This window comes from Triticum dicoccoides, chromosome 2A (genome assembly GCF_002162155.2).
Source record: "Triticum dicoccoides isolate Atlit2015 ecotype Zavitan chromosome 2A, WEW_v2.0, whole genome shotgun sequence".
NCBI classification, from domain to species: domain Eukaryota; kingdom Viridiplantae; phylum Streptophyta; class Magnoliopsida; order Poales; family Poaceae; genus Triticum; species Triticum dicoccoides.
In genome coordinates this window covers 748777906-748805383 of record NC_041382.1, presented here as the reverse complement: position 1 = coordinate 748805383, position 27478 = coordinate 748777906, and the positions used below count along the sequence as shown (strand labels likewise).

General features: G+C 44.3%; 1 protein-coding gene across 1 annotated transcript; it reads right to left on the bottom strand.

Annotated features, from left to right (window-relative positions):
* Positions 1-3308: 3308 nt before the first annotated feature.
* On the bottom strand, positions 3309-4701 carry LOC119358299 (phenolic glucoside malonyltransferase 2-like). Its single transcript, XM_037624917.1, has 2 exons — positions 4054-4701; positions 3309-3977 (listed from the first exon to the last, which is right to left on the bottom strand). The coding sequence occupies exons 1-2, from the start codon at positions 4699-4701 to the stop codon at positions 3309-3311; spliced, it is 1317 nt and encodes a 438-aa protein (XP_037480814.1).
* Positions 4702-27478: the final 22777 nt, after the last annotated feature.

Genomic DNA, 27478 nt, shown 5'->3' with positions numbered 1-27478 from the left:
AGTCCAATTCGGACCAGCCCATGGGGAGGGGTGCGGCCACCCTTTGAGGCCTTTCTCTCCTTTCCTGTATGGCCCATTAAGGCCCAATACGAATTCCCGTAACTCTCCGGTACTCCTGAAAATACCAGAATCACTCGGAACCTTTCCAATGTCCGAATATAGTCATCCAATATATCAATTTTTACGTCTCCACCATTTAGAGACTCCTCGTCATGTCCCCGATCTCATCCGGGACTCCGAAATCCTTCGGTACATAAAAACACATAAACTCATAATATAACCGTCATCGAACTTTAAGCGTGCGGACCCTACGGGTTCGAGAACTATGTAGACATGACCGAGACACGTCTCCGGTCAATAACCAATAGCGGAACCTGGATGTTTATATTGGCTCCTACATATTCTACGAAGATCTTTATCGGTCAAACCGCATAACAACATACGTTGTTCCCTTTGTTATCGGTATGTTACTTGACCGAGATTCGATCGTCGGTATCTCAATACCTAGTTCAATCTCGTTACCGGCAAGTCTCTTTACTCGTTTCGTAACACACCATCCTGCAACTAACTCATTAGTTGCAATGCTTGCAAGGCTTATAGTGATGTGCATTACCGAGTGGGCCCAGAGATACCTCTCCGACAATCGGAGTGACAAATCCTAATCTCGAAATACGCCAACCCAACAAGTACCTTTGGAGACATCTATAGAGCACCTTTATAATCACCCAGTTACGTTGTGACGTTTGGTAGCACACAAAGTGTTCCTCCGGTAAACGGGGGTTGCATAATCTCATAGTCATAGGAACATGTATAAGTCATGAAGAAAGCAATAGCAATAAACTAAACGATCAAGTGCTATGCTAACGGAATGGGTCAAGTCAATCACATCATTCTCCTCATGATGTGATCCCGTTAATCAAATGACAACTCTTTGTCTATGGCTAGGAAACATAACCATCTTTGATCAACGAGCTAGTCAAGTAGATGCATACTAGTGACACTCTGTTTGTCTATGTATTCACACATGTATTATGTTTCCGGTTAATACAATTCTAGCATGAATAAGAAATATTTATCATGATATAAGGAAATAAATAATAACTTTATTACTGCCTCTAGGGCATATTTCCTTCACCTGCACCATCGCCCTTGGATCGGCCACAGTGGGTCGCCGCCACCCAGATCCGATCGCCGGCCGAGGAAGATTGCCGCTGCCGCCGCTGCTTAGCCTGCGATGCCCTCGGCGGCGGCGGCGGAAGGAGAGGGAGGCTCGGCGAGGAGGAGAGCGGGGGCCGGCGGGGAGGCCCCGGTGCGGCGCGGCGCCGCTGCACGGGGAGGGGGGGGAGGAGGTCACGGGGGGAGGAGGTCTGACACTTTTTTTTGTAGAAATGTATTTTGTAGACCAGTCTAATGACTATAGGATGATTAAGAACCGTTCTGTAGTTAAACAAGCTCATGAGCTTTAATGATGGCAAAAGAACTTAAGCTCCTTAGTTGTGTGTTGTGTGATAAGTTTATTGCCGGGAGCCTTGTTGTTAAGATTCCTCCTTCACGGAGAAGCCACTTCTCTAAAACACCAAAGACTAGAGATCTCTGTTGAATTCTCATTGAATCTTTTTTTGATAAATGACGCTTTTATTAACTCATAATGTAGCATCAGGTGGATACAAAACATAATGAGCGACACCCGACCTCTGCATAGCTAAGATGCACACAACCTTAACGAAGAGTCTAGCAAAGTATATATATAAAAAAACGACAAGTTGGCAACAGTAAAGCCATATGAGTCCAAAACTATGCCAATGTTGACGGAGGAGATGGACCGATTCGGAGATTATGTTGTCACCCATGTTGGGTAAAAACCTCCTTAGCCACCCGCTCCAACCGCCTTGAACAGCGATTCTCATTGAATCTTTGAATGTTGAAGAGAAGGTTAACATGACACATGAGCTAAAGGACACAAGTTGCTCTAGCCATAGCAAATGATTTGTAAAAACATGGCGATATCAGAGGGTGACTAGCATCACCAGCCGTTGGAACTGAACTAATCGGCACAACATCACAAGTATGACTGGACTTGAAAGAAAAGGGGAAGAGAAGAGAGGACATCATACCTCGGACCTGTAGGCCGTCCGTCGGGACTGGCTCAGAGATGTCACTAGAGACCGAGGCGACCAGCAGTCCGCATGCATCAACAAGCAGCAGCTCCCATCTCCTCGGCCTCAATGGCAACCATAGCACCGTGTCTCTCTTGCGCCATGTCGGGGCAAGAGAAGGGGGTGAATCGAAATAGATAACGCCCACACGTCCGGTACGTCAGGCCTCGTATCTTGTGGTCCCGTATGTCCCACGTGACACTTTACCGCGCGCCCCGCAGTTGCCATGGACCGGACCCTCGTCCATATTCGTTTAAGTGCAGTTGCCATGTCGCTGAACTACTGTTGCCACGTGGGACAACTACAGTTGCCATTTTGCTCAACTGCAGTTGCCATCTCAGGTCAAAGTTCCAGATTGCCATTTTTTGGACAACTACAGCTGTTGTCATGTGTGGTCTGGTCTATTGCAGTTGTCATGATTTCAAAACTTTAGGAGTTGCCACCTACTAACACTAGGCAGTTGTCATCTAGCGCTACAAAAAAAGGCATGGCAAAAAACATGTTCGGGTAAAAGAGAGAGTTGCCATGTGCTCACAAGCACGCTAGGGCAGTTGCCATTTAAAAAGAAAGAGTTGCCATCTGCTTACGTGCAACTAGGGCAGTTTGCCATGTACCATGCAAAAATATATGGTAACTGACATGTTCGGGTAAAAAAAAAAGAGTTGCCATCTGCTTGCAATCATACTAGGGCAGTTGCCATGTACACTGCAAAACGCGTGGCAACTGGCAGCTTGGGTGTGGGAGAGGAGGCGGGTGTGTGGGGGAGATGACAAACGCCCACACACCAGCCCTTGTGCGTGACTGAAAAACTGGTGTGTGGGCGAACTGCTAAACGCCCACACACCGGCCCCTCCGTGTGGTAAAACGGATGTGTGGGCGACCTCTCTCACACATCACACACGCGAGTTGTCCTACGTGGCATACAAAATCAGCTAATTTGTGTCAAGATTCGTGCAGAAATTACTGGACGGTGATGGTGGTGTGTGGACGAGTTGGCTAACGCCCACACGTGTGGGCGTTAACATTTTTGAAGAAAAAATTACATTGATACTAATGATATTAACAATAAATCTCGGTCGACTCAGGATAATCAAATCCACGTAGGAACATCTCAAAAAAATCCACAGAGGAAAATAATCAATTGATTTTTGCTTAACTAAGTAGCTCGAGGAAGTGAGACTTGAACAAGTCCATTTGCGCCGGTTGCAGCAGTGACACGGACGCCTGCACCCCGTGGCCGTCTCCGGCACCCATCAGCGCGATCTGACCGTCATGGTTCATCCTGATCGGCTCCGTCCGCCTCGGCTTCCCCCATCTGAAGTCCGCGTCCTCGTATGCCCTGAAGCGCGGCGAGCCTGACATGTTCATCAGGCAGTCCGTAGGGCGGCCCGCCCACCAGGAAGTCAGAAAACCCCACGTTGCCAGTGGGACTTCTCTCATCTTGCGGACCTCCTCCCGGACTGCCGATGCTGCAGCCGCGAGGGCGAACTCGCCGCGGAGCTCTCGTGCGGGGAGGTTCACGAAACACGGCCAGAGGCACACGCCCATGTACCCCGCCTCGACGGGAGGGTCGAGGCGGTCGCGGACGTCGGTGAAGAAGAAGAGCAGCACGTCGTCGTCCGAGGCGAACGGCTTGCACCGGATGAAGCAAGTCCATGCCAGCGCGGCGACAGCGGCGAAGGTGGACGGGGGGCGAAGCAGGGGCGACGCGCCGAGACGGACGATGTGCTGCTTGAGGCGTTGGATGTCCCGTTCATCCAAGGTGAACGTACGTCGGGTGAACCGTGTGCGTTCCTCTTCGAACCACGCCGGCGGTGCCGTCTGAAACGCGTAAGATTTGTCACGTACGTCACCTACGAAACACTAAAGCACAAGCCGAACATTTGAAATGACATACCACCGGTAGATTCGGCGCGAACTTTCTCAAGACGTTCCTGGCCAGATCTTCACCACCGGGAAGTTTGACGAGCGAGCGGTCGAAGCACGGTGTCTCAGCCGGTGTCTCGCCCCGACACGCCGTCGCCCACGCCTTGACGAACGTCCACAGCGACCGCCCGTCGACGACCGCATGGTGCACCGTCAGCCCGACCGCCACACCGCCCTCGAAGCGCGTGGCCTGCACGGCCAGAACGGGGGTCGGCAGCACGCCCATGTCCACCACCGGCACGAGCCGCTCAAGCAAATGCAGGTCGTGCTCCTCGTCGCCGGCGAGGTGGCGGATGTCGGCGTCGGACTCCGCGACGACGAACCTGACGCCGTCGGAGGCGGAGCAGCTGACGGCGACGTCCCCCGTTTCCTCGAGGTAGACGAGCTTGCCGGCGAGCGGTGCAAAGCTGCCTAGAGTCGCGGAGAGGGAGGACAGGAGGGACTGGAGAACGGCGTCAAAGGGCGGCATGTCGGCGCCCACGTAGAGCAGCACGTGCTGCAACACCGGGAAGACGACCCACCGCGCCTCCAACGCTGTGAGCTTGATCGGCTCCGGCGGTGGCGCGGCCGTCTCCGGCACACTGACATAGTTTGAGTCGATAATTGTCACCGGCGACATGGCGCTAGCTTGTTCCAGTGGATGATAGGAGCTGAGGAGTGAGGCGAGAGGACGGGTACGTGCACGGCGTCTCTTATATTTGCTCCTGTACTCCCAAGCCGGTGAACCAAAATGAACAGGATCTGTGATGATAGGAGCAATTTATCCACCACCACGCGGTGGGTGTGCCACGGTGTTTTCAAAACCAAGAAACTGTTTTAAAATCCCTCAAAAAGAGAAACTGTTTTAAAATAAAGAAACAAATTCACAAGTACATACTCTTTTGAACTATGTGCACCTGCAAACTTTCATATATATATACGGCTCGCGTAGCAGAGGTACTTCGATCTTGGCAGGGCTGCCGCCCCGCCCAAGAAAATTACCGAGAGTGTGCTGTGTGGTCACTCGAGAATCATTATACAAAACTAAAAGCAAAAAAAAATCTCAGAATACGCACGAATGTGCGTATCATATAGTATTTAAAGAAGAAAGGAGGAAGAACCCTTCACAGTTATGTTACAACGCTTGTTACAATGCGTTCCGCGGCCGTCCACCTATGAACTCCGACTACTCGCCATTCACCCACTCCTACGTCGCCGTGAAGGCCAGGCCAACTCTCCTCGCAGTACACCCACCTGCCTCCATACCTTGACTTCTCTCGCAATCCAGTCCAGCAGTTGTGCGAGACAAACTGACGCCCCATCAAAGACGATGGCGTTTCTATGCTTCCGCAACTCATGACCACATGGTAAGAAGGCTAATGGCGCGGATCGTCTTCGAGTGCCGCCCACTTGCGCTCAGTCTGGTGCACCAATCCTGCAGTGCCTCGCCCGGAGTTGGCGCACCATGCAGGATTCCCATAACCATGAATACCCGGGCCCAAACGCCCCGCGCCAGCACACACTCAATGAGCATATGGCCGATCGTCTCGTCATGCTGGTCACAGAAAGGACATGTAGCCTGGTGTGGCAGCCCTCGTCTGGTCAGTCTGTCCGAGCTCCAACACATGTCCATAATCGCGAGCCAAGCGAAGAATCTACAATGCAACGGTGTCCTCGAGCTCCATGTAAATGCCGTTGTGGGCGATACCTCTCGGCCTGCAAACTTGGCCGTATAAGCAGATCTGGCCGAGAATGTGCCATCTTTCTCCCATGACCACGTGATAGTATCCGTGGCTCCCTCTTGGAGCTGCACCGCCGCAACCGAAGGCCAGAAGCTCATGTATTCCGCAAGGCCGTCCGCGTCAATGGTAGGCGATGTCTCTAGCCCATCCACCCTGCACGATGGCCTCAAACACAGTCCTTGATCTCCTCGTCCGCACTAGGACCATTGTAACACCCCGTATGTAATCTGCGATATTTGTATTCCAACTCTTACCATTTCTGGCACTAAGTTATGTTATTTTCTCATTGTCGGGTTTATGTCTTCGTGTGCTTTTGTCTTTGTCATGCATCTCATATCATGTCATCATGTGCATTGCATTTGCATACGTGTTCGTCTCATGCATTCGAGCATTTTCCCCGTTGTCTGTTTTGCATTCCGGCGCTCCTATGTCCTCCGGTGTCCCCTTTTACCTCTTTTCGTGTGCGGGTGTTAAACGTTCTCGTATTGGACTGAGACTTGCCAAGCAGCCTTGGTTTACTACCGGTAGACCGCCTGTCAAGTTTCGTGCCATTTGGACTTCGTTTGATACTCCAACGGTTAACCGAGGGACCAAAAAGGCCTCATGTGTGTTGCAGTCCAACACCCCTCCAAAGGGGCCCAAAACCCCACCTAAACCTCTTCCATCATCTAGACCGTTCGAGCACGATCGCATGGCCAAAAATTGTGCTCAATTTAGAGCCTCGTAGCTCCTCCTACCTATAAAAGGCCTCCTCCCCGAAATTTCGGGTCATTTCTACCCTAACCCTAGTCCCCCTCGTCTCTCCGCGCGCCGGACGTGTCCGGTCCGTGCCGGACAGCCCGCGTCGCCGCCTCCCGGCCAATCCTGAGGCGCCAAGTGGCACCGCAGCCGCCGAGGCCCGCCGAGCCCAGGGCAGGCCCTCGGAGCCCATCGCGCCCGCGCCCCGCCGCCTGGTTGCCCCGCCGCCCGCGGGATCGAGCCGCGCCGCCTCCTCGCCTGCCAGATCGCCGCCGCCGCGCCATCGCCGGCCGGAGCAAAGCTCCGCCGCGGCGAGCTTCCACGGCGTCCGCCGCCTCGCTGCATCTTCGAGCGTCGGGCGCCCCGCCGTCCTCCTCCACGTCGACGACCCGCAGCCCCGCCGTCCTCCTCCTCGACGCCGGTGCCAACTCCAGCGAGCCCAAGTCCGGCGACGACTCCGACCAGCCTCGGCTTTCGCGCCACCCCGATTCGGATCTGGATCTGAGATTTCGGTTGACATAATTTCTGCCCTAATCCCCGTAATTTTTGGCATTTTTCATCATGGCATAACTCTGCAACCGTGGCTCCGTTTCGGGCGTGTAGCATATCAAATTGTTCGTCTCGACGAGTACTTCATTTAATCTCATTGCATCATGGTCATTTGAGCTCATCTTGATGCCCTAAATGCTGTTGCAAGAATGCTAGTTTCTGTTAGCTTCAGATTCATATCAGTAATTGGACATTTGTCATTTTTTCCATGATTAATGTGTGCCTCCTATGAACTTGAGCCCTACATGTGATTTGAAATATGCCATGCCATATTTACTGGGGTGTATGCCATGTATTTTTGTGATCTCTGTGGTGACTAGCACAAGCATGCAAAGTAGCCCTCTTAATGTTGCTGATTTCAGGGACTTAGAATATAAGTCTTTGCCCTGTTAATATTTTTATGCCATGTATTCATGTTGCTACAGAGTGATTCATGTCTCTTTTGAGCATGATAAGTAAGGATGTTTTGTAGATATTGTGGTGCTCTATCCATCCCTGTCTTTATTTGCAATTATGGAGCACCCTAGCTTGAGTCAATCGAGCTCTACTTTTGCTATAAAATGTTCCTGGCAGAATGTTTACATGTTAAGCATTTTTGCTGAGCTTACTATAGTTGATCCATGCATGCTATGTTGTTGTTCTTGCCATGTTTAGCTTCTATGCCATGTCTACTTGCTGGGTGTATGCTTAGTTTGTTATGCAATGCCTTGTGGTGAGTGCATCGAGCTCGCAAACATGCCTACTTAATATTTGTTTTGCCATGTTCCAGTTTTCTACTAAGTCTGAATCTGTTAACGATAATTGCTATGTTCACATGGATGCCATTGTATTTTCTGATCCCTTTTGGCTTATGGTCAGTAAGGTACTTTTGTTGTATGCTTTGAGTAGCTTCATGCCAATGCTTGCTTTGCCATGATATGTTCCTGTAGCATATTGTTACCTTGCTCTAAACATTACTTCCTGATGTTAAATTCCTGACATGTTGTTATTTTCACTAAGTCTATAACCTGATATCTTTTGCACTTTTTCCATTCTTGTTTGAACCTGCTATTGAGTGAATTAGCCGTAGCTCAGTGTTCATCTTTTGTCAAGCATCTTGAGTGGATCCCTGCCATGTATTTTGTTGCTATATTAGAGTGATGTAACTTATTTTTCTTCATGCATTTAGAGGGCCTCGTGTTGTTAATCGCAGACCGGTGCCATAATTGTTTTGATTGCCATTTGCAAACCGTGCATCCGATTCCGGTGATCTTTATATCGATTTTGACTGAAATCAACTCCTCTTTCCAGTGGCACTCTTGGATTTCCAAGTTGAGGCCAGGTTCAATTATTCCTTTCCGAATCATGCATATGCATCGCATATCGCATCCCGCATATCTTGACATGTTTTGCATCATGTTGTTTGTGCATTGCACGTGGTTGATTGTGTCTCCCTTTGCTTGTGTTCTTGCTTTGGGTAGAGCTGGGAGACGAGTACGTGATCGAGGAGCCCGTTGAGTACGTTTACGAGGACCAAGCTAACGTCAACTCGGAGAATTTTGCAGGTAACATGACCATACCCTCGAAATCACTTCTATCTTTGCTTGGGTAGATGCTCGCTCTATTGCCATGCCTATGCTACGATACCTACCACTTGCTTATCATGCCTCCCATATTGCCATGTCAAACCTCTAACCCACCTTGTCCTAGCAAACCATTGTTTGGCTACGTTACCGCTTTGCTCAGCCCCTCTTATAGCGTTGCTAGTTGCAGGTGAAGATTGGAGTTTGTTCCTTGTTGGAACATGTTTATTGTTGGGATATCATTATTATATCTTGATCTATTTTAATGCATCTATACACTTGGTAAAGGGTGGAAGGCTCGGCCTTATGCCTGGTGTTTTGTTCCACTCTTGCCGCCCTAGTTTCCGTCATACCAGTGTTATGTTCCTTGATTTTGTGTTCCTTACACGGTTGGGTTATAATGGGAACCCCTTGACAGTTCGCCTTGAATAAAACTCCTCCAGCAAAGCCCAACCTTGGTTTTACCATTCGCCACCTAGCCTTTTTCCCTTGGGTTTCGCGGACTCAAGGGTCATCTTTATTTTAAACCCCCGGGCCAGTGCTTCCCTAAGTGTTGGTCCAAACTGGGTGATGTACGGCGCCACCAGGGGCAACTCTGGGCTAGCCCACCCGACGTCTTGCTCATCTGGTGTGCCCTGAGAACGAGATATGTGCAGCTCCTATCGGGATTTGCTGGCACATTCGGGTGGCTTTGCTGGTTTAGTTTTACCATTGTCGAGATGTCTTGTAACCGGGATTCCGAGTCTAATCGGATTGTCTTGGGAGAAGGAATATCCTTCGTTGACCATGAGAGCTTGTCATGGGCTAAGTTGGGACACCCCTGCAGGGATTTGGACTTTCGAAAGTTGTGCCCGCGGTTATGGGCAGATGGGAATTTGTTAATGTCCGGTTGTAGATAACCTGAAACTTAACTTAAATTAAAATGAATCAACAGAGTGTGTGGCCGTGATGGTCTCTTTTCGGCGGAGTCCGGGAAGAGAACACGGTCTCGAGTTATGCTTGATCGTAGGTTGTTCTAGGATCACTTCTTGATCATAGTTTCTCGACCGTGCCTTTGCCTTCTGTTCTCGCTCTCATTTGCGTATGTTAGCCACCATATATGCTAGTTGCTTGCTGCAGCTCCACCTCATACCTTTTACCCTTCCTATAAGCTTAAATAGTCTTGATCGCGAGGGTGTGAGATTGATGAGTCCCCGTGACTCACAGATTACTTCAAAACCAGATGCAGGAACTGATGATACTCCTCCAGATGATTCGACTGAGCTCAAGTGGGAGTTCGATGAGGACTCAGGATGATACTACGTTTCCTTTCCAGACGATCAGTACTGGTGCCCAGTTGGGGAGATCGGGGACTTTGTTGTATTTGGGGTTGTTCTTTATTTTGGTTCCGTAATCGGACCTTGATTGTATCTGGATGAATGTAATGTTATTTATGCTATTGTGTGACGTATCGAGTGTAAGCCAACTATGTACCTTTTGCCTTATTTCATTACATGGGTTGTGTGAACATTACCCCACTTGCGACATTGCTTACAATGCGGTTATGCCTCTAAGTCGTGCTTCGACACGTGGGAGATATAGCCGCATCGTGGGCGTTACAAGTTGGTAATCAGAGCCTTCCCCGACTTTAGGAGCCCCCTGCTTGATCGAATCGCTGGCGTTGTTGAGTCTAGAAAAATGTTTTGAGTCATTTAGGATTATATATATATATATATATATATATATCAGAGAGTATGATTCTTTTTACTCCTCAGTCCCTTCGTCGCTCTGGTGAGGCATCCTGATGTAGAGTTTTGACTCTTTTCTTCTCAAATTTCACTAAAAAAATTTAGGATCACGCGGGTATCTTGGAATCGTTCCGATGGTTTTGTGACGAGAACATTGTTCTTGGTGCCTCCTGACATTTAGGGGTTGTGGCAGTGTCCCGGGGAGTTGAGCTCTGAGGTGTTGTCATCACAATTTTATCGTTGCAATTCTAGAATACCTGGGTTTCGCCGACATCGAAAATATCTTTTATGCAGTTGTTGGTGAGATAACCTCGACGCCACCCAGTACTAGGGCGGGAGTATTGCCATAACTCGTATAACGGATGCTTTTCGAAGGTTGAGGTAAATGATTTCCGAAGGTTTCTTGGTTATGTGTTGAAGGATGGATACAGCTGGATGTAGGATTTGCTAGCTTTGGGTGAGATATTATGCTTCCCCTGTATCCCCAATACATGATTGCATAACCGGAAAGGTCCGGGAGTTTCATAGGTGGGAATTCATGTAGCTCTAGTATTTCTTCCGTGGATATTTGGTTTGTGATTGGGTAATCCTCACCAAGTATTTGATCTTGTCCGTACCTTGTTGTTTTATTCTTCTACCTCTATCTAAGTGGCTTCTCAATTTATGGAAGTGTGACCATTTCTATTGGAATGCATTCGTTCATTTTGTTCGGATGTTAAGACTATATGTTGCAATTTCGATCCATTTGATTCAGGTTGAATATATGTCTTTCAACATGCTAACGGATGTCACCCTCTTCAGGATGGCTCCTCCAACGCGTCAGAATCCTGAACCGCCACCACCACCTCCACCTCCGGAGGCATGGCAAGCTGTGATGGCCGCTACCAATGCAAACACGCATATGCTCATGCAACTCTTGCAAGAGCGCAACCAAGGGAATCAAGGCCATGGAAACTTTCAGAATCAGTTTACTACACTCAACCAGTTCCTCGCTAACCGGCCAAAGACCTTCAGTAACTATGTCGAGGCAACAGACACTGATGATTGGCTTGTGGATATCTGCGAGTATTTCGAGTGCAGCAACGTCAGGCCTAAGGACTTTGTCAAGTTTTCTTCATTCCAACTCAAAGACCAAGTTGTAGAGTGGTATCAGCAGTACAAAGATTCCAGAGGAGGTTGTGTGATTACCTGGGATGAATTCCGTCAAGACTTCAAAGCTCACCACATTCCTCAGAGTGTTGTTGAGAGCAAGCGTGAGGAATTCCGCAACCTGAAGCAAGGCAGCTTGTCTGTTTATCAGTACAACATCATGTTCCAGAAGCTCGCCCGTTTCGCTAAGCAAGACGTCCCTGACGAGAAGAGCATGATTTATCAGTTTAGAGGTGGCCTCAGAGAAGATCTCCAACTAGCTCTCGTTCTTTTTGAGCCGTAGAAGTACGATGAGTTTTACAACATGGCACTGAAATAAGAGACAGCTCAGCTGAAGTGCGATGCTTCCAAGAAGCGAGTCAGAGATGCGACTCCTTCTTCCTCAACTCAAGTGGTAACTAAGCAGCAAAAGTATTGGTTGCCTCCTCCTCCTTCGTTCCGTCAGTCTTATCAGTAGAAGAGCAAAGGTGGCAATGGATCTTCCCACCCACCCAACCCAGGATTTCAGAACAAGAGTTCGTCTCATGCTCCAAGATCAAGTGCTCCGTATCACTGTCCGCTCTCGGAGGTCACGTGCAACAAGTGTCAGCAGATGGGTCACTATGCCAACAAATGCTTCAATCAGAGGCGTCTTCCTCCTCCACCTGTGAGATCTGCTAGCACCGCAGTGGTCAAGCATAATCCCAAGTCTGCTAAGATCAACATGATGAACGCAGCTCAGACAGAGGACTCTTCAGAAGTGATCATGGGTAACCTTCTTGTTAATGATATTCCTACAAGAGTTCTTTTTGATACTGGTGCATCTCTGTCATTCATATCGAAGCCTTTTGCATCCATGCATGATTTGCATACTGTTGATTTGCCTAAGCCGATAGCGGTTTCCTCTCCGGGTTTGTTCATGAACACCAAAATGATGGCTCCGGATGTTTCTACCACGTTCGGCAACTATAAGTTTATGTCTTCTCCAATGGTGCTTGGTAACTCGGATATTGATCTTATTCTCGGAATGGACTGGCTTTCTAAGCACAAGGCTCAGTTTGATTGTGCTGCCAGGCAGATACAGTTGACACATTCGTATGAGGATGTAGTCGTCTTTGCCGCTGATATGTCTCCAACGTATCTATAATTTTTGATTGCTCCATGCTATATTATCTACTGTTTTGGACTATATTGGGCTTTATTTTCCACTTTTATATTATTTTTGGGACTAACCTATTAACCGGAGGCCCAGTCCAGAATTGCTGTTTTTGCCTATTTCAGTGTTTCGGAGAAACAGAATATCAAACGGAGTCCAAACAGAATAAAATCTTCGGGAACGTGATTTTCTCACCGAACGTGATCCAGAAGACTTGGACCCTACTCCAAGGAGTCAAAGAGGAGGTCACGAGGGTGGGGGCGCCCCCCCTAGGGCGTGCCCCCCTGCCTCGTGGGCCCCTCGGTGCTCCACCGACGTACTCCTTCCTCCTATATATACCTACGTACCCCCAAACGATCAGAACAGGAGCCAAAAACCTAATTCCACCGCCGCAACTTTCTGTATCCACGAGATCCCATCTTGGGGCCTGTTCCGGAGCTCCGCCAGAAGAGGGTCGTCATCACGGAGGGCTTCTACATCATCCTAGCCCCTCCGATGAAGTGTGAGTAGTTTACCTCAGACCTTCAGGTCCATAATTAGTAGCTAGATGGCTTCTTCTCTCTTTTTGGATCTCAATACAAAGTTCTCCCCCTCTCTTGTGGAGATCTATTCGATGTAATCTTCTTTTTGCGGTGTGTTTGTTGAGATCGATGAATTGTGGGTTTATGATCAAGTCTATCTATGAATAATATTTGAATCTTCCCCGAATTCTTTTATGTATGATTGGTTATCTTTGCAAGTCTCTTTGGATTATCCGTTTGGTTTGGCCAACTAGATTGATAGTTCTTGCCATGGGAGAAGTGCTTAGCTTTGGGTTCGATCTTGCGGTGTCCTTTCCCAGTGACAAGGGGCAGCTAGGCACGTATTGCATCGTTGCCATCGAGGATAACAAGATGGGGTTTATTTCATATTGTATGAATTTATCTCTCTACGTCATGTCATCTTGCTTAAGGCGTTACTCTGTTTTTAACTTAATACTCTAGATGCATGCTGGATAGCGGTCGATGAGTGGAGTAATAGTAGTAGATGCAGAATCGTTTCGGTCTACTTGTCACGGACGTGATGCCTATATACATGATCATGCCTAGTTATTCTCATAACTATGCTCAATTCTGTCAATTGCTCAACAGTAATTTGTTCACCCACCGTAGAATACTTATGCTGTTGAGAGAAGCCACTAGTGAAACCTATGGCCCCGGGGTCTATTCTCATCATATCAATCTCCATCACTTTAATCTTGCTTTGCTTTTTACTTTCCTTTTACGTTTTACTTTGCATCTTTATACCAAAAATACCAAAAATATTATATCTATCAGATCTCACTCTCGTAAGTGACCGTGAAGGGATTGACAACCCCTAATCGCGTTGGTTGCGAGTAGCTATCGCTTTGTGCAGGTATGAGGAACTTGAGCGTGGCCTCCTACTGGATTGATACCTTGGTTCTAAAAACTGATGGAAATACTTACGCTACTCTGCTGCATCATCCCTTCCTCATCGGGGAAAACCAACGCAAGCTCAAGACATAGCAAGAAGGATTTCTGGCACCGTTGCCGGGGAGTCTACGCAAAAAGTCAACATACCAAGTACCCATCACAATCCCTATCTCTCGCATTACATTATTTGCCATTTGCCTCTTGTTTTCCTCTCCCCCACTTCACCCTTGCTGTTTTATTCGCCCTCTCTCTCTATCCTCCCTCTCCTTTCCGCTTGCCTCTTGTTTGCTCGTGTGCTAGTTTGTTTGCTTGTCGTCATGGCTAGTCCTCTTTCTGCTCCTTTGTCCCCTGAGTTTGAAGTCCTTCACTTCAAACAAAAGCAAGGAGAAAACTTAAAGGATGCTTGTTTAGAATGATGGAATCTTATCGTAAATGCACCCTAGAAGTAAATTTCAGAATTTTGCTTCGCAACTTTTATGTTGGGCTTAATATGTCTCATAGACAACTTTTGGATTGTGTTGCCAAAGGCAATTTTATTGAAATTGATCCCAGTATCACGCATGAAATTATAGAAGGTATAGTAGGAACTTTACCTCAACAAAAAGGGCCCCATAATACCCAAGAGAAAACGCAAGTTTTTGGGAAAATTTGCGAAGTAACTAAGATTTTACAGAAATCTCTTGAACCTCTTAAGAGCGTTAGCGTAAATCTTCACTGCATGAATATGTTGATTACTCTTTGCAATAAGCGGTTGGATTCTTTAGATCTCAAGATCTCTGAATATGAAGGGAAGTGTAAGGAACCTCCCGGATTCGAGCATAACATCGCTAAAAGAATTACGAATCAAGATGACAATACTTAGATCTATCCTCGCTTTTATGCCTAGCTAGGGGCGTCAAACGATAGCGCTTGTTGGGAGGCAACCCAATTTTGTTTTTATTCCTTGCTTTTTGCTCCTGCTTAGTAATAAATAAATTATTTAGCCTCTGTTTTGGTTGTGTTTTTTGTGTTTAATTAGTGTTTGTGCCAAGTAGAACCGTTGGGAAGACTTGGGGAAAGTCTTGTTGAACTTGCTGTAAAAAACAGAAACTTTAGCGCTCACGAGAACTGCTGTCATTTTTATTTGAAGAGTACTATTTAGTTAATTATTTTTGAAGATGATTAATAGATAAATTCCTCACGTCCAGCAATTTATTTTATAATTTTTGGGGTTCCAGATCTTGCGCTAGCTACAGATTACTACAGACTGTTCTGTTTTTGACAGATTCTGTTTTTCGTGTGTTGTTTGCTTATTTTGATGAATCTATGGCTAGTAAAATAGTTTATAATCCATAGATAAGTTGGAATACAGTAGGTTTAACACTAATATAACTAAAGAATGAGTTCATTACAGTACCTTGAAGTGGTCTTTTGTTTTCTTTCGCTAACGGAGCTCACGAGTTTTCTACTTTAAGTTTTGTGTTGTGAAGTTTTCAAGTTTTGGGTGAATTCTTTTGATGGATCATGGAACAAGGTGTGGCAAGAGCCTAAGCTTGGGGATGCCCATGGCACCCCCAAGATAATCCAAGGACACCAAAAAGTCAAATCTTGGGGATGCCCCGGAAGGCATCCCCTCTTTCGTCCACTTCCATCGGTAATTTACTTGGAGCTATATTTTTATTCACCAACATGATATGGTTTTGCTTGGAGCGTCTTGTATTATTTGTGTCTTTGTGTCTTAGTATCCCACAATCATCCTTGATGTACACACCTTTTGAGAGAGCCATACATGAATTAAAATTTGATAGAATACTCTATGTGCTTCACTTATATCTTTTGAGCTAAGTAGTTTTGCTCTATGTGCTTCACTTATATCTTTTGAGCTAAGTAATTTTGCTATATGTGCTTCACTTATATCTTTTGGGTGTTATAATTTTTCTCTATGTGCTTCACTTAGATATTTTAGAGCACAGTGGTGGATTTTTTTTAAAGAAACTATTGATCTCTCATGCTTCACTTAAATTATTTTGAGAGTCTCTTAATAGCATGGTAATTTGCTTAATAATAATATGCTTGGTATTCAAGATTTGTGAAACTTTCTTTTGAGTGTGTTGAATACTAAGAAAAGATTGAAGCTTGATAATTGTTTTGAGATATGGAGGTGATAATATTAAAGTCATGCTAGTTGAGTAGTTATGAATTTAAAGAATACTTGTGTTAAAGTTTGTGATTCCCGTAGCATGCACGTATGGTGAACTGTTATGTGATGAAGTCAGAGCATGATTTATTTGTTGATTGTCTTCCTTACGAGTGGCGGTCGGGGACGAGCGATGGTCTTTTCCTACCAATCTATCCTCCTAGGAGCATGCACGTAATACTTTGCTTTGATAACTTCTAGATTTTTGCAATAAGTATATGAGTTCTTTATGACTAATGTTGAGTCCATGGATCATACGCACTCTCACCCTTCCACCTTTGCTAGCCTCTCTAATACCGCGCACCTTTCGCCGGTATCCCTACACCTACCATATACCTTCCTCAAAACAGTCACCATACCTACCCATTATGGCATTTCCATAGCCATTCCGAGATATATTGCCATGCAACTTTCCACCATCTAGTTCATCATGACACATTCGTCATTGTCATATTGCTTAGCATGATCATGTAGTTGACATAGTATTTGTGGCAAAGCCACCGCTCATAATTTCTTCATACTTGTGACTCTTGATTCATTGCATATCCCGGTACACCGCCAGAGGCATCAATAGAGTCATACTTTGTTTTAGAATCGAGTTGTAATCATTGAGTTGTAAATAAATAAAAGTGTGATGATCATCATTTAATAAAGCATTGTCCCAAAAAAAGAGAAAGGCCAAAGAAAAAAAAAGAAGGCCCAAAGAAAAAAAAGAGAAAATAAATAAAAAGGGGCAATGCTACTATCCTTTTACCACACTTGTGCTTCAAAGTAGCACCATGATCTTCATAGTAGAGAGTCTCTCATGTTATCACTTTCATATACTAGTGGGAATTTTACATTATAGAACTTGGCCTGTATATTCCAATGATGGGCTTCCTCAAATTGCCCTAGGTCATCGTGAGCAAGCAAGTTGGATGCACACCCACTAGTTTCTTTTGTTGAGCTTTCATACATTTATAGCTCTAGTGCATCCGTTGCATGGCAATCCCTACTCACTCACATTGATATCTATTGATGGGCATCTTCATAGCCCGTTGATACGCCTAGTTGATGTGAGACTATCTTCCCCTCCTTTTTGTCTTCTCCACAACCACCATTCTATTCCACCTATAGTGCTATATCCATGGCTCACGCTCATGTATTGCGTGAAGATGAAAAAGTTTTGAAAAAGTTAGAGTATGAAACAATTGCTTGGCTTGTCATCGGGGTTGTGCATGATTTAAATACTTTGTGTGGTGAAGATGGAGCATAGCCAGACTATATGATTTTGTAGGGATAACTTTCTTTGGCCATGTTATTTTGAGAAGACATAATTGCTTTGTTAGTATGCTTGAAGTATTATTATTTTTATGTCAATATAAACTTTTGTCTTGAATCTTTCGAATCTGAATATTCATACCACAATTAAGAAGATTTGCATTGAAATTATGCCAAGTAGCACTCCGCATAAAAAATTCTCTTTTTATCATTTACCTACTCGAGGACGAGCAGGAATTAAGCTTGGGGATGCCTGATACGTCTCCAACGTATCTATAATTTTTGATTGCTCCATGCTATAAAATCTACTGTTTTGGACTATATTGGGCTTTATTTTCCACTTTTATATTATTTTTGGGACTAACCTATTAACCGGAGGCCCACCCCAGAATTGCTGTTTTTTGCCTATTTTAGTGTTTCGGAGAAACAAAATATCAAACGGAGCCCAAACGGAATAAAATCTTTGGGAACGTGATTTTCTCACCGAACGTGATCCAGGAGACTTGGACCCTACTCCAAGGAGTCAAAGAGGAGGTCACGAGGCTGGGGGCGCCCCCCTAGGGTGCGCCCCCTGCCTCGTGGGCCCCTCGGTGCTCCACCGACGTACTCCTTCCTCCTATATGAAGGAAATATGCCCTAGAGGCAATAATAAAGTTATTATTTATTTCCTTATATCATGATAAATGTTTATTATTCATGCTAGAATTGTATTAACCAGAAACATAATACTTGTGTGAATACATAGACAAACAAAGTGTCACTAGTATGCCTCTACTTGACTAGCTCGTTAATCGAAGATGGTTATGTTTCCTAACCATAAACAAAAGAGTTGTTATTTGATTAACGGGATCACATCATTAGGAGAATGATGTGATTGACATGACCCATTCCATTAGCTTAGCACCCGATCGTTTAGTATGTTGCTATTGCTTTCTTCATGACTTATACATGTTCCTATGACTATGAGATTATGCAACTCCCTTTTGCCGGAGGAACACTTTGTGTGCTACCAAACGTCACAACTTCAGATCGTGACACCTACACCAATAAGTGAGGAAGCTAATGATGATGATCATGTAACTTCAGATCAAGTTACTACCAAATCTCGTAGGTAAACCAGAGTGAGATCCGCACCAGAGTGGTACAGTAATCCAGTTCTGGAAGTCATGTTACTAGACCATGACGAACTTGCGAACTATGAGGAAGCGATGATGAGCCCAGATTCCGCGAAATGGTTTGAGGCCATAAAATCTGAGAACAAAGTATGGACTTTGATGGATTTGCCCGATGATCGGCAAGCCATAGAAAATAAATGGATCTTCAAGAGGAAGATGGACGCTGATAGTAGTGTTACTATCTACAAAGCTAGAATTGTCGCAAAAGGTTTTCGACAAGTTCAAGGTGTTGACTACGATGAGATTTTCTCACTCGTATATATGCTTAAGTCTGTCTGAATCATGTTAGCAATTGCCGCATTTTATGAAATCTAGCAAATGGATAAACAAAACTGCATTCCTTAATGGATTTCTTAAAGAAGAGTTGTATATGATGCAACCAGAAGGTTTTGTCAATCCTAAAGGTGTTAACAAAATATGCAAGCTCCAACGATCCATCTATGGACTGGTGCAAGCATCTCGGAGTAGGAATATACGCTTTGATAAGTTGATCAAAGCATATAGTTTTATACAGACTTACGGTGAAGCCTGTATTTACAAGAAAGTGAGTGGGAGCACTACAACATTTCTGATAAGTATATGTGAACAACATATTGTTGATCGGAAATAATGTATAATTTTTTGGAAAGCATAAAGGAATATTTGAAAGGAGTTTTTCAAAGAGAAGACCTCGGTAAAGCTGCTTACATATTGAGCATCAAGATCTATAGAGATAGATCAAGACGCTTGATAAGTTTTTCAATGAGTACATACCTTGACAAGATTTTGAAGTAGTTCAAAATGGAACAGCCAAAGAAAGAGTTCTTGCCTGTGTTGCAAGGTGTGAAATTGAGTAAGACTCAAAGCCCGACCATGGCAGAAGATAGAAATAGAATGAAAGTCATTCCCTATGCCTCAGCCATAGGTTCTATAAAGTATGCCATGCTGTGTACCAGATCTATTATATACCCTACACTGTGTTAAGCAAGGGAGTACAATAGTGATCTAAGAGTAGATCACTGGACAGCGGTCAAAATTATCCTTAGTGGGATAAGGAAATATTTCTCAATTATGGAGGTGACAAAAAGGTTCGTCGTAAAAAGTTACGTCGATGCAAGTTTTGACACAGATCTGGATGACTCTAAGTCTCGATCTAGATACATATTGAAAGTGGGAGCAATAAGCTAGAGTAGCTCCGTGCAGAGCATTGTTGACATAGAAATTCGCAAAATACTTACGGATCTGAATGTGACAGACCCGTTGACTAAAATTATCTCACAAGCAAAATATGATTACACCTTAGTACTCTTTGGGTGTTAATCACATAGCGATGTGAACTAGATTACTGACTCTAGTAAACCCTTTGGGTGTTTATCACATATCGATGTGAACTATGGGTGTTAATCACATGGTGATGTGAACTATTGCTGTTAAATCACATGGCGATGTGAACTAGATTATTGACTCTAGTGCAAGTGGGAGACTGAAGGAAATATGCCCTAGAGGCAATAATAAAGTTATTATTTATTTCCTTATATCATGATAAATGTTTATTATTCATGCTAGAATTGTATTAACCGGAAACATAATACTTGTGTGAATACATAGACAAACAAAGTGTCACTAGTATGCCTCTACTTGACTAGCTCGTTAATCGAAGATGGTTATGTTTCCTAACCATAAACAAAAGAGTTGTTATTTGATTAACGGGATCACATCATTAGGAGAATGATGTGATTGACATGACCCATTCCATTAGCTTAGCACCCGATCGTTTAGTATGTTGCTTTTGCTTTCTTCATGAATTATACATGTTCCTATGACTATGAGATTATGCAACTCCCGTTTGCCGGAGGAACACTTTGTGTGCTACCAAACGTCACAACGTAACTGGGTTATTATAAAGGAGCTCTACAGGTGTCTCCAAAGGTACATGTTGGGTTGGCGTATTTCGAGATTAGGATTTGTCACTCCGATTGTCGGAGAGGTATCTCTGGGCCCTCTCGGTAATGCACATCACTTAAGCCTTGCAAGCATTGCAACTAATGAGTTAGTTGCGGGATGATGTATTACAGAACGAGTAAAGAGACTTGCCGGTAACGAGGTTGAACTAGGTATTGGATACCGACGATCGAATCTCGGGCAAGTAACATACCGATGACAAAGGGAACAACGTATGTTGTTATGCGGTCTGACCGATAAAGATCTTCGTAGAATATGTAGGAGCCAATATGGGCATCCAGGTCCCGCTATTGGTTATTGACCGGAGACGTGTCTCGGTCATGTCTACATTGTTCTCGAACCCGTAGGGTCCGCACGCTTAAGGTTTCGATGATAGTTATATTATGAGTTTATGAGTTTTGATGTACCGAAGGAGTTCGGAGTGCCGTATGAGATCAGGGACATGACGAGGAGTCTCGAAATGGTCGAGACGTAAAGATTGATATATTGGACGACTATATTCGGACATCGGAAAGGTTCCGAGTGATTTGGGTATTTTTCGGAGTGCCTGGTAGTTACGGGAGAAGCAATGGGCCTTGATGGGCTTTAGTGGGAAGAGGAGAAAGGGCCGAGGGGGGCTGCTGCGCCCCCCCTCCCCTCTAGTCCGAATTGGACTAGGGAAAGGGGGGCCGGACACCTCTCCTTCTCCTCCACTTCCTTCTCCCTTCCTCCCCTCTTGGTGGACTCCTACTAGGACTGGGAGTCCTAGTAGGACTCCACATCCTGGCCGCACCTAGCCTTGGCCGGCTTCCTCCTCCTCCATCCTTTATATACCGAGGCAAGGGGCACCCCATGAAGACAAGTTGATCCACGTGATCTTACTCTTAGCCGTGTGCGGCGCCCCCAGCCACCATAGTCCTCGATAATATTGTAGCGGTGCTTAGGCGAAGCCCGGCGGCAGTAGTACATCAAGATCGTCACCACGCTGTCGTGCTGACGGAACTCTTCCCCGACACTTTGCTGGATCGGAGTCCGGGGATCGTCATCGAGCTGAACGTGTGCTAAAACTCGGAGGTGCCATAGTTTTTGTAATTGATCGGTCGGGCCGTGAAGACGTACGACTACATCAACCAAACACTTCCGTTATCGATCTACAAGGGTACGTAGATCACACTCTCCCCTCGTTGCTATGCATCACCATGATCTTGCGTGTGCGTAGGAAAATTTTGAAATTATTACGTTCCCCAACAGTGGCATCCGAGCCTAGGTTTTATGGTTTGATGTTATATGCACGAGTAGAACACAAGTGAGTTGTGAGCGATATAAGTCATACTGCCTACCAGCATGTCATACTTTGGTTCGGCGGTATTGTTGGACGAGACGACCCGGACCGACATTACGCGTACGCTTACGCGAGACCGGTTCTCCCGACGTGCTTTGCACATAGGTGGCTTGCGGGCGACAGTCTCTCCAACTTTAGTTGAACCGAGTGTGGCTACGCCCGGTCCTTGCGAAGGTTAAAACGGAGTCAAATTGACAAACTATCGTTGTGGTTTTGATGCGTAGGTGAGATTGGTTCTTACTTAAGCCCGTAGCAGCCACGTAAAACTTGCAACAACAAAGTAGAGGACGTCTAACTTGTTTTTGCAGGGCATGTTGTGATATGATATGGTCAAGGCATGATACTAAATTTTATTGTATGAGATGATCATGTTTTGTAACCGAGTTATCGGCAACTGGCAAGAGCCATATGGTTGTCGCTTTATTGTATGCAATGCAATCGCGCTGTAATGCTTTACTTTATCACTAAGCGGTAGCGATAGTCATGGAAGCATAAGATTGGCGAGACGACAACGATGCTACGATGGAGATCAAGGTGTCGCGCCGGTGACGATGGTGATCACGACGGTGCTTCGGAGATGGAGATCACAAGCACAAGATGATGATGGCCATATCATATCACTTATATTGATTGCATGTCATGTTTATCTTTTATGCATCTTATCTTGCTTTGATTGACGGTAGCATTATAAGATGATCTCTCACTAATTATCAAGAAGTGTTCTCCCTGAGTATGCACCGTTGCGAAAGTTCTTCGTGCTGAGACACCACGTGATGATCGGGTGTGATAGGCTCTACGTTCAAATACAACGGGTGCAAAACAGTTGCACACGCAGAATACTCAGGTTATACTTGACGAGCCAAGCATATACAGATATGGCCTCGGAACACGGAGACCGAAAGGTCGAGCGTGAATCATATAGTAGATATGATCAACATAGTGATGTTCACCAATGAAACTACTCCATCTCACGTGATGATCGGACATGGTTTAGTTGATTTGGATCACGTAATCACTTAGAGGATTAGAGGGATGTCTATCTAAGTGGTAGTTCTTAAGTAATATGATTAATTGAACTTAAATTTATCATGAGCTTAGTCCTGGTAGTATTTTGCAAATTATGTTGTAGATCAATAGCTCGCGTTGTTGCTTCCCTGTTTTTTATTTTGATATGTTCCTAGAGAAATTTGTGTTGAAAGATGTTAGTAGCAATGATGCGGATTGGATCCGTGATCTGAGGTTTATCCTCATTGCTGCATAGAAGAATTATATCCTTGATGCACCACTAGGTGACGGACCTATTGCAGGAGCAGATGCAGACGTTATGAACGTTTGGCTAGCTCAATATGATGACTACTTGATAGTTTAGTACACCATGCTTAATGGCTTAGAATCGGGACTTCAAAGATGTTTTGAACGTCATGGAGCATGTGAGATGTTCCAGGAGTTGAAGTTAATATTTCAAGCAAATACCCGAGTTGGAAGATATGAAATCTCCAACAAGTTCTATAGCTAAAAGATGGAGGAGAATCGCTCAATTAGTGAGCATATGCTCAGATTGCTGAGTACTACAATCGCTTGAATCAAGTGGGAGTTTATCTTCCAGATAAGATAGTGATTGACAGGATTCTCTAGTCACCATCACCAAGTTAGTAGAACTTCGTGATGAACTATGATACGCAAGGGATAACGGAAACGATTCCCAAGCTCTTCGTAATGCGGAAATTGACGAAGGTAGAAATCAAGAAAAACATCAAGTGTTGATGGTAGACAAGACCACTAGTTTCAAGAAAAGGGCAGAGGGAAGAAGGGGAACTTCAAGAAGAACAGCAAGCAAGTTGCTGCTCAAGTGAAGAAGCCCAAGTCTGGTCCTAAGCCTGAGACTAAGTGTTTCTACTGCAAAGGGACTGGTCACTGGAAGCGGAACTACCCCAAGTGATTGGCAGATAAGAAGGATGGCAAAGTGAACATAAGTATATTTGATATACATGTTATTGATGTGTACTTTACTAGTGTTTATAGCAACCCCTCAGTATTTGATACTAGTTCAGTTGCTAAGATTAGTAACTCGAAACGGGAGTTGCAGAATAAACAGAGACTAGTTAAGGGTGAAGTGACGATGTGTGTTGGAAGTGGTTCCAAGATTGATATGATCATCATCGCACACTCCCTATACTTTCGGGATTAGTGTTGAACCTGAATAAGTGTTATTTGGTGTTTGCGTTAAGCATGAATATGATTTGATCATGTTTATTGTAATACAGTTATTCATTTAAAGTAAGAGAATAAATTGTTGGTCTGTTTACATGAATAAAACCTTATATGGTTACACACCCAATGAAAATAGTTCGTTGGATCTCGATCGTAGTGTTACACAAAATCATAATATTGAAACCAAAAGATGCAAAGTTAATAATGATGGTGCAACTTATTTGTGGCACTACCGTTTAGGTCATATTGGTGTAAAGCGCATGAAGAAACTCCATGCTGATGGGCTTTTGGAATCACTTGATTATGAATCAGTTGATGCTTGCGAACCATGCCTCATGGGCAAGATGACTAAGACTCTGTTCTTCGGAACAATGGAGCGAGCAACAGATTTGTTGGAAATCATACATACTAATGTATGTGGTCCGATGAATATTGAGGCTCGCGACAAGTATCATTATTTTCTGATCTTCACAGATGATTTGAGCAGATATGAGTATATCTTCTTGATAAAACATAAGTCTGAAACATTTGAAAAGTTCAAAGAATTTCAGAGTGAAGTGAAAAATCATCGTAACAAGAAAATAAAGTTTCTACGATCTGATCATAGAGAAGAGTATTTGAGTTACGAGTTTGGCCTTCAGTTAAAAACAATGTGAAATAGTTTCACTACTCACGCCACCTGGAACACCACAATGTAATGGTGTGTCTGAACGTCATAACCGTACTTTATTAGATATGGTGCGATCTATGATGTCTCTTACCAATCTACCACTATCATTTTGGGGTTATGCATTAAAGACAGCTGCATTCACATTTAAAAGGGCACCATCTAAGTCCGTTGAGACGACACAATCTGACTGTGGCTTGGCAAGAAACCAAAGTTGTCGTTTCTTCAAAGTTTGGGATTGTGATGCTTATATGAAAAAGTTTCATCCTAATAAGCTCAAACCCAAATCGGAGAAATATGTCTTCATAGGATACCCAAAGGAGACTGTTGGTACACCTTCTATCACAAATCCGAAGGCAAGACTTTTGTTGCTAAATTCGGAGTTTTTCTAGAGAAGGAGTTTCTCTCGAAAGAAGTGAGTGGGAGGAAAGTAGAACTTGACGAGGTAACTGTACCTACTCCCTTATTTGAAAATAGTACATCGCAGAAAACTGTTTCTGCGACACCTACACCAATAAGTGAGGAAGCTAATGATGATGATCTTGTAACTTCAGATCAAGTTACTACCGAATCTCGTAGGTAAACCAGAGTGAGATCCGCACCAGAGTGGTACAGTAATCCTATTCTGGAAGTCATGTTACTAGACCATGACGAACTTGCGAACTATGAGGAAGCGATGATGAGCCCAGATTCCGCAAAATGGTTTGAGGCCATAAAATCTGAGATATGATCCATGTATGAGAACAAAGTATGGACTTTGATGGATTTTCCTGATGATCGGCAAGCCATAGAAAATAAATGGATCTTCAAGAGGAAGACGGACGCTGATAGTAGTGTTACTATCTACAAAGCTAGAATTGTCGCAAAAGGTTTTCGACAAGTTTAAGGTGTTGACTACGATGAGATTTTCTCACTCGTATATATGCTTAAGTCTGTCCGAATCATGTTAGCAATTGCCGCATTTTATGAAATCTGGCAAATGGATAAACAAAACTGCATTCCTTAATGGATTTCTTAAAGAAGAGTTGTATATGATGCAACCAGAAGGTTTTGTCAATCCTAAAGGTGTTAACAAAATATGCAAGCTCCAACGATCCATCTATGGACTGGTGCAAGCATCTCGGAGTTGGAATATATGCTTTGATAAGTTGATCAAAGCATATAGTTTTATACAGACTTACGGTGAAGCCTGTATTTACAAGAAAGTGAGTGGGAGCACTACAACATTTCTGATAAGTATATGTGAACAACATATTGTTGATCGAAAATAATGTATAATTTTCTAGATCTATAGAGATAGATAAAGACGCTTGATAAGTTTTTCAATGAGTACATACCTTGACAAGATTTTGAAGTAGTTCAAAATGGAACAGTCAAAGAAAGAGTTCTTGCCTGTGTTGCAAGGTGTGAAATTGAGTAAGACTCAAAGCCTGACCACGGCAGAAGATAGAAATAGAATGAAAGTCATTCCCTATGCCTCAGCCATAGGTTCTATAAAGTATGCCATGCTGTGTACCAGATCTATTGTATACCCTGCACTGTGTTAAGCAAGGGAGTACAATAGTGATCTAAGAGTAGATCACTGGACAACGGTCAAAATTATCCTTAGTGGAATAAGGAAATATTTCTCAATTATGGAGGTGACAAAAAGGTTCGTCGTAAAAAGTTACGTCGATGCAAGTTTTGACACAGATCTGGATGACTCTAAGTCTCGATCTAGATACATATTGAAAGTGGGAGCAATAAGCTAGAGTAGCTCCGTGCAGAGCATTGTTGACATAGAAATTCGCAAAATACTTACGGATCTGAATGTGACAGACCCGTTGACTAAAATTATCTCACAAGCAAAACATGATCACACCTTAGTACTCTTTGGGTGTTAATCACATAGCGATGTGAACTAGATTACTGACTCTAGTAAACCCTTTGGGTGTTGATCACATATCGATGTGAAATATGGGTGTTAATCACATGGTGATGTGAACTATTGCTGTTAAATCACATGGCGATGTGAACTAGATTATTGACTCTAGTGCAAGTGGGAGACTGAAGGAAATATGCCCTAGAGGCAATAATAAAGTTATTATTTATTTCCTTATATCATGATAAATGTTTATTATTCATCCTAGAATTGTATTAACCGGAAACATAATACTTGTGTGAATACATAGACAAACAAAGTGTCACTAGTATGCCTCTACTTGACTAGCTCGTTAATCGAAGATGGTTATGTTTCCTAATCATAAACAAAAGAGTTGTTATTTGATTAACGGGATCACATCATTAGGAGAATGATGTGATTGACATGACCCATTCCATTAGCTTAGCACCCGATCGTTTAGTATGTTGTTATTGCTTTCTTCATGACTTATACATGTTCCTATGACTATGAGATTATGCAACTCCCGTTTGCCGGAGGAACACTTTGTGTGCTACCAAACGTCACAACGTAACTGGGTGATTATAAAGGAGCTCTACAGGTGTCTCCAAAGGTACATGTTGGGTTGGCGTATTTCAAGATTAGGATTTGTCACTCCGATTGTCGGAGAGGTATCTCTGGGCCCTCTCGGTAATGCACATCACTTAAGCCTTGCAAGCATTGCAACTAATGAGTTAGTTGCGGGATGATGT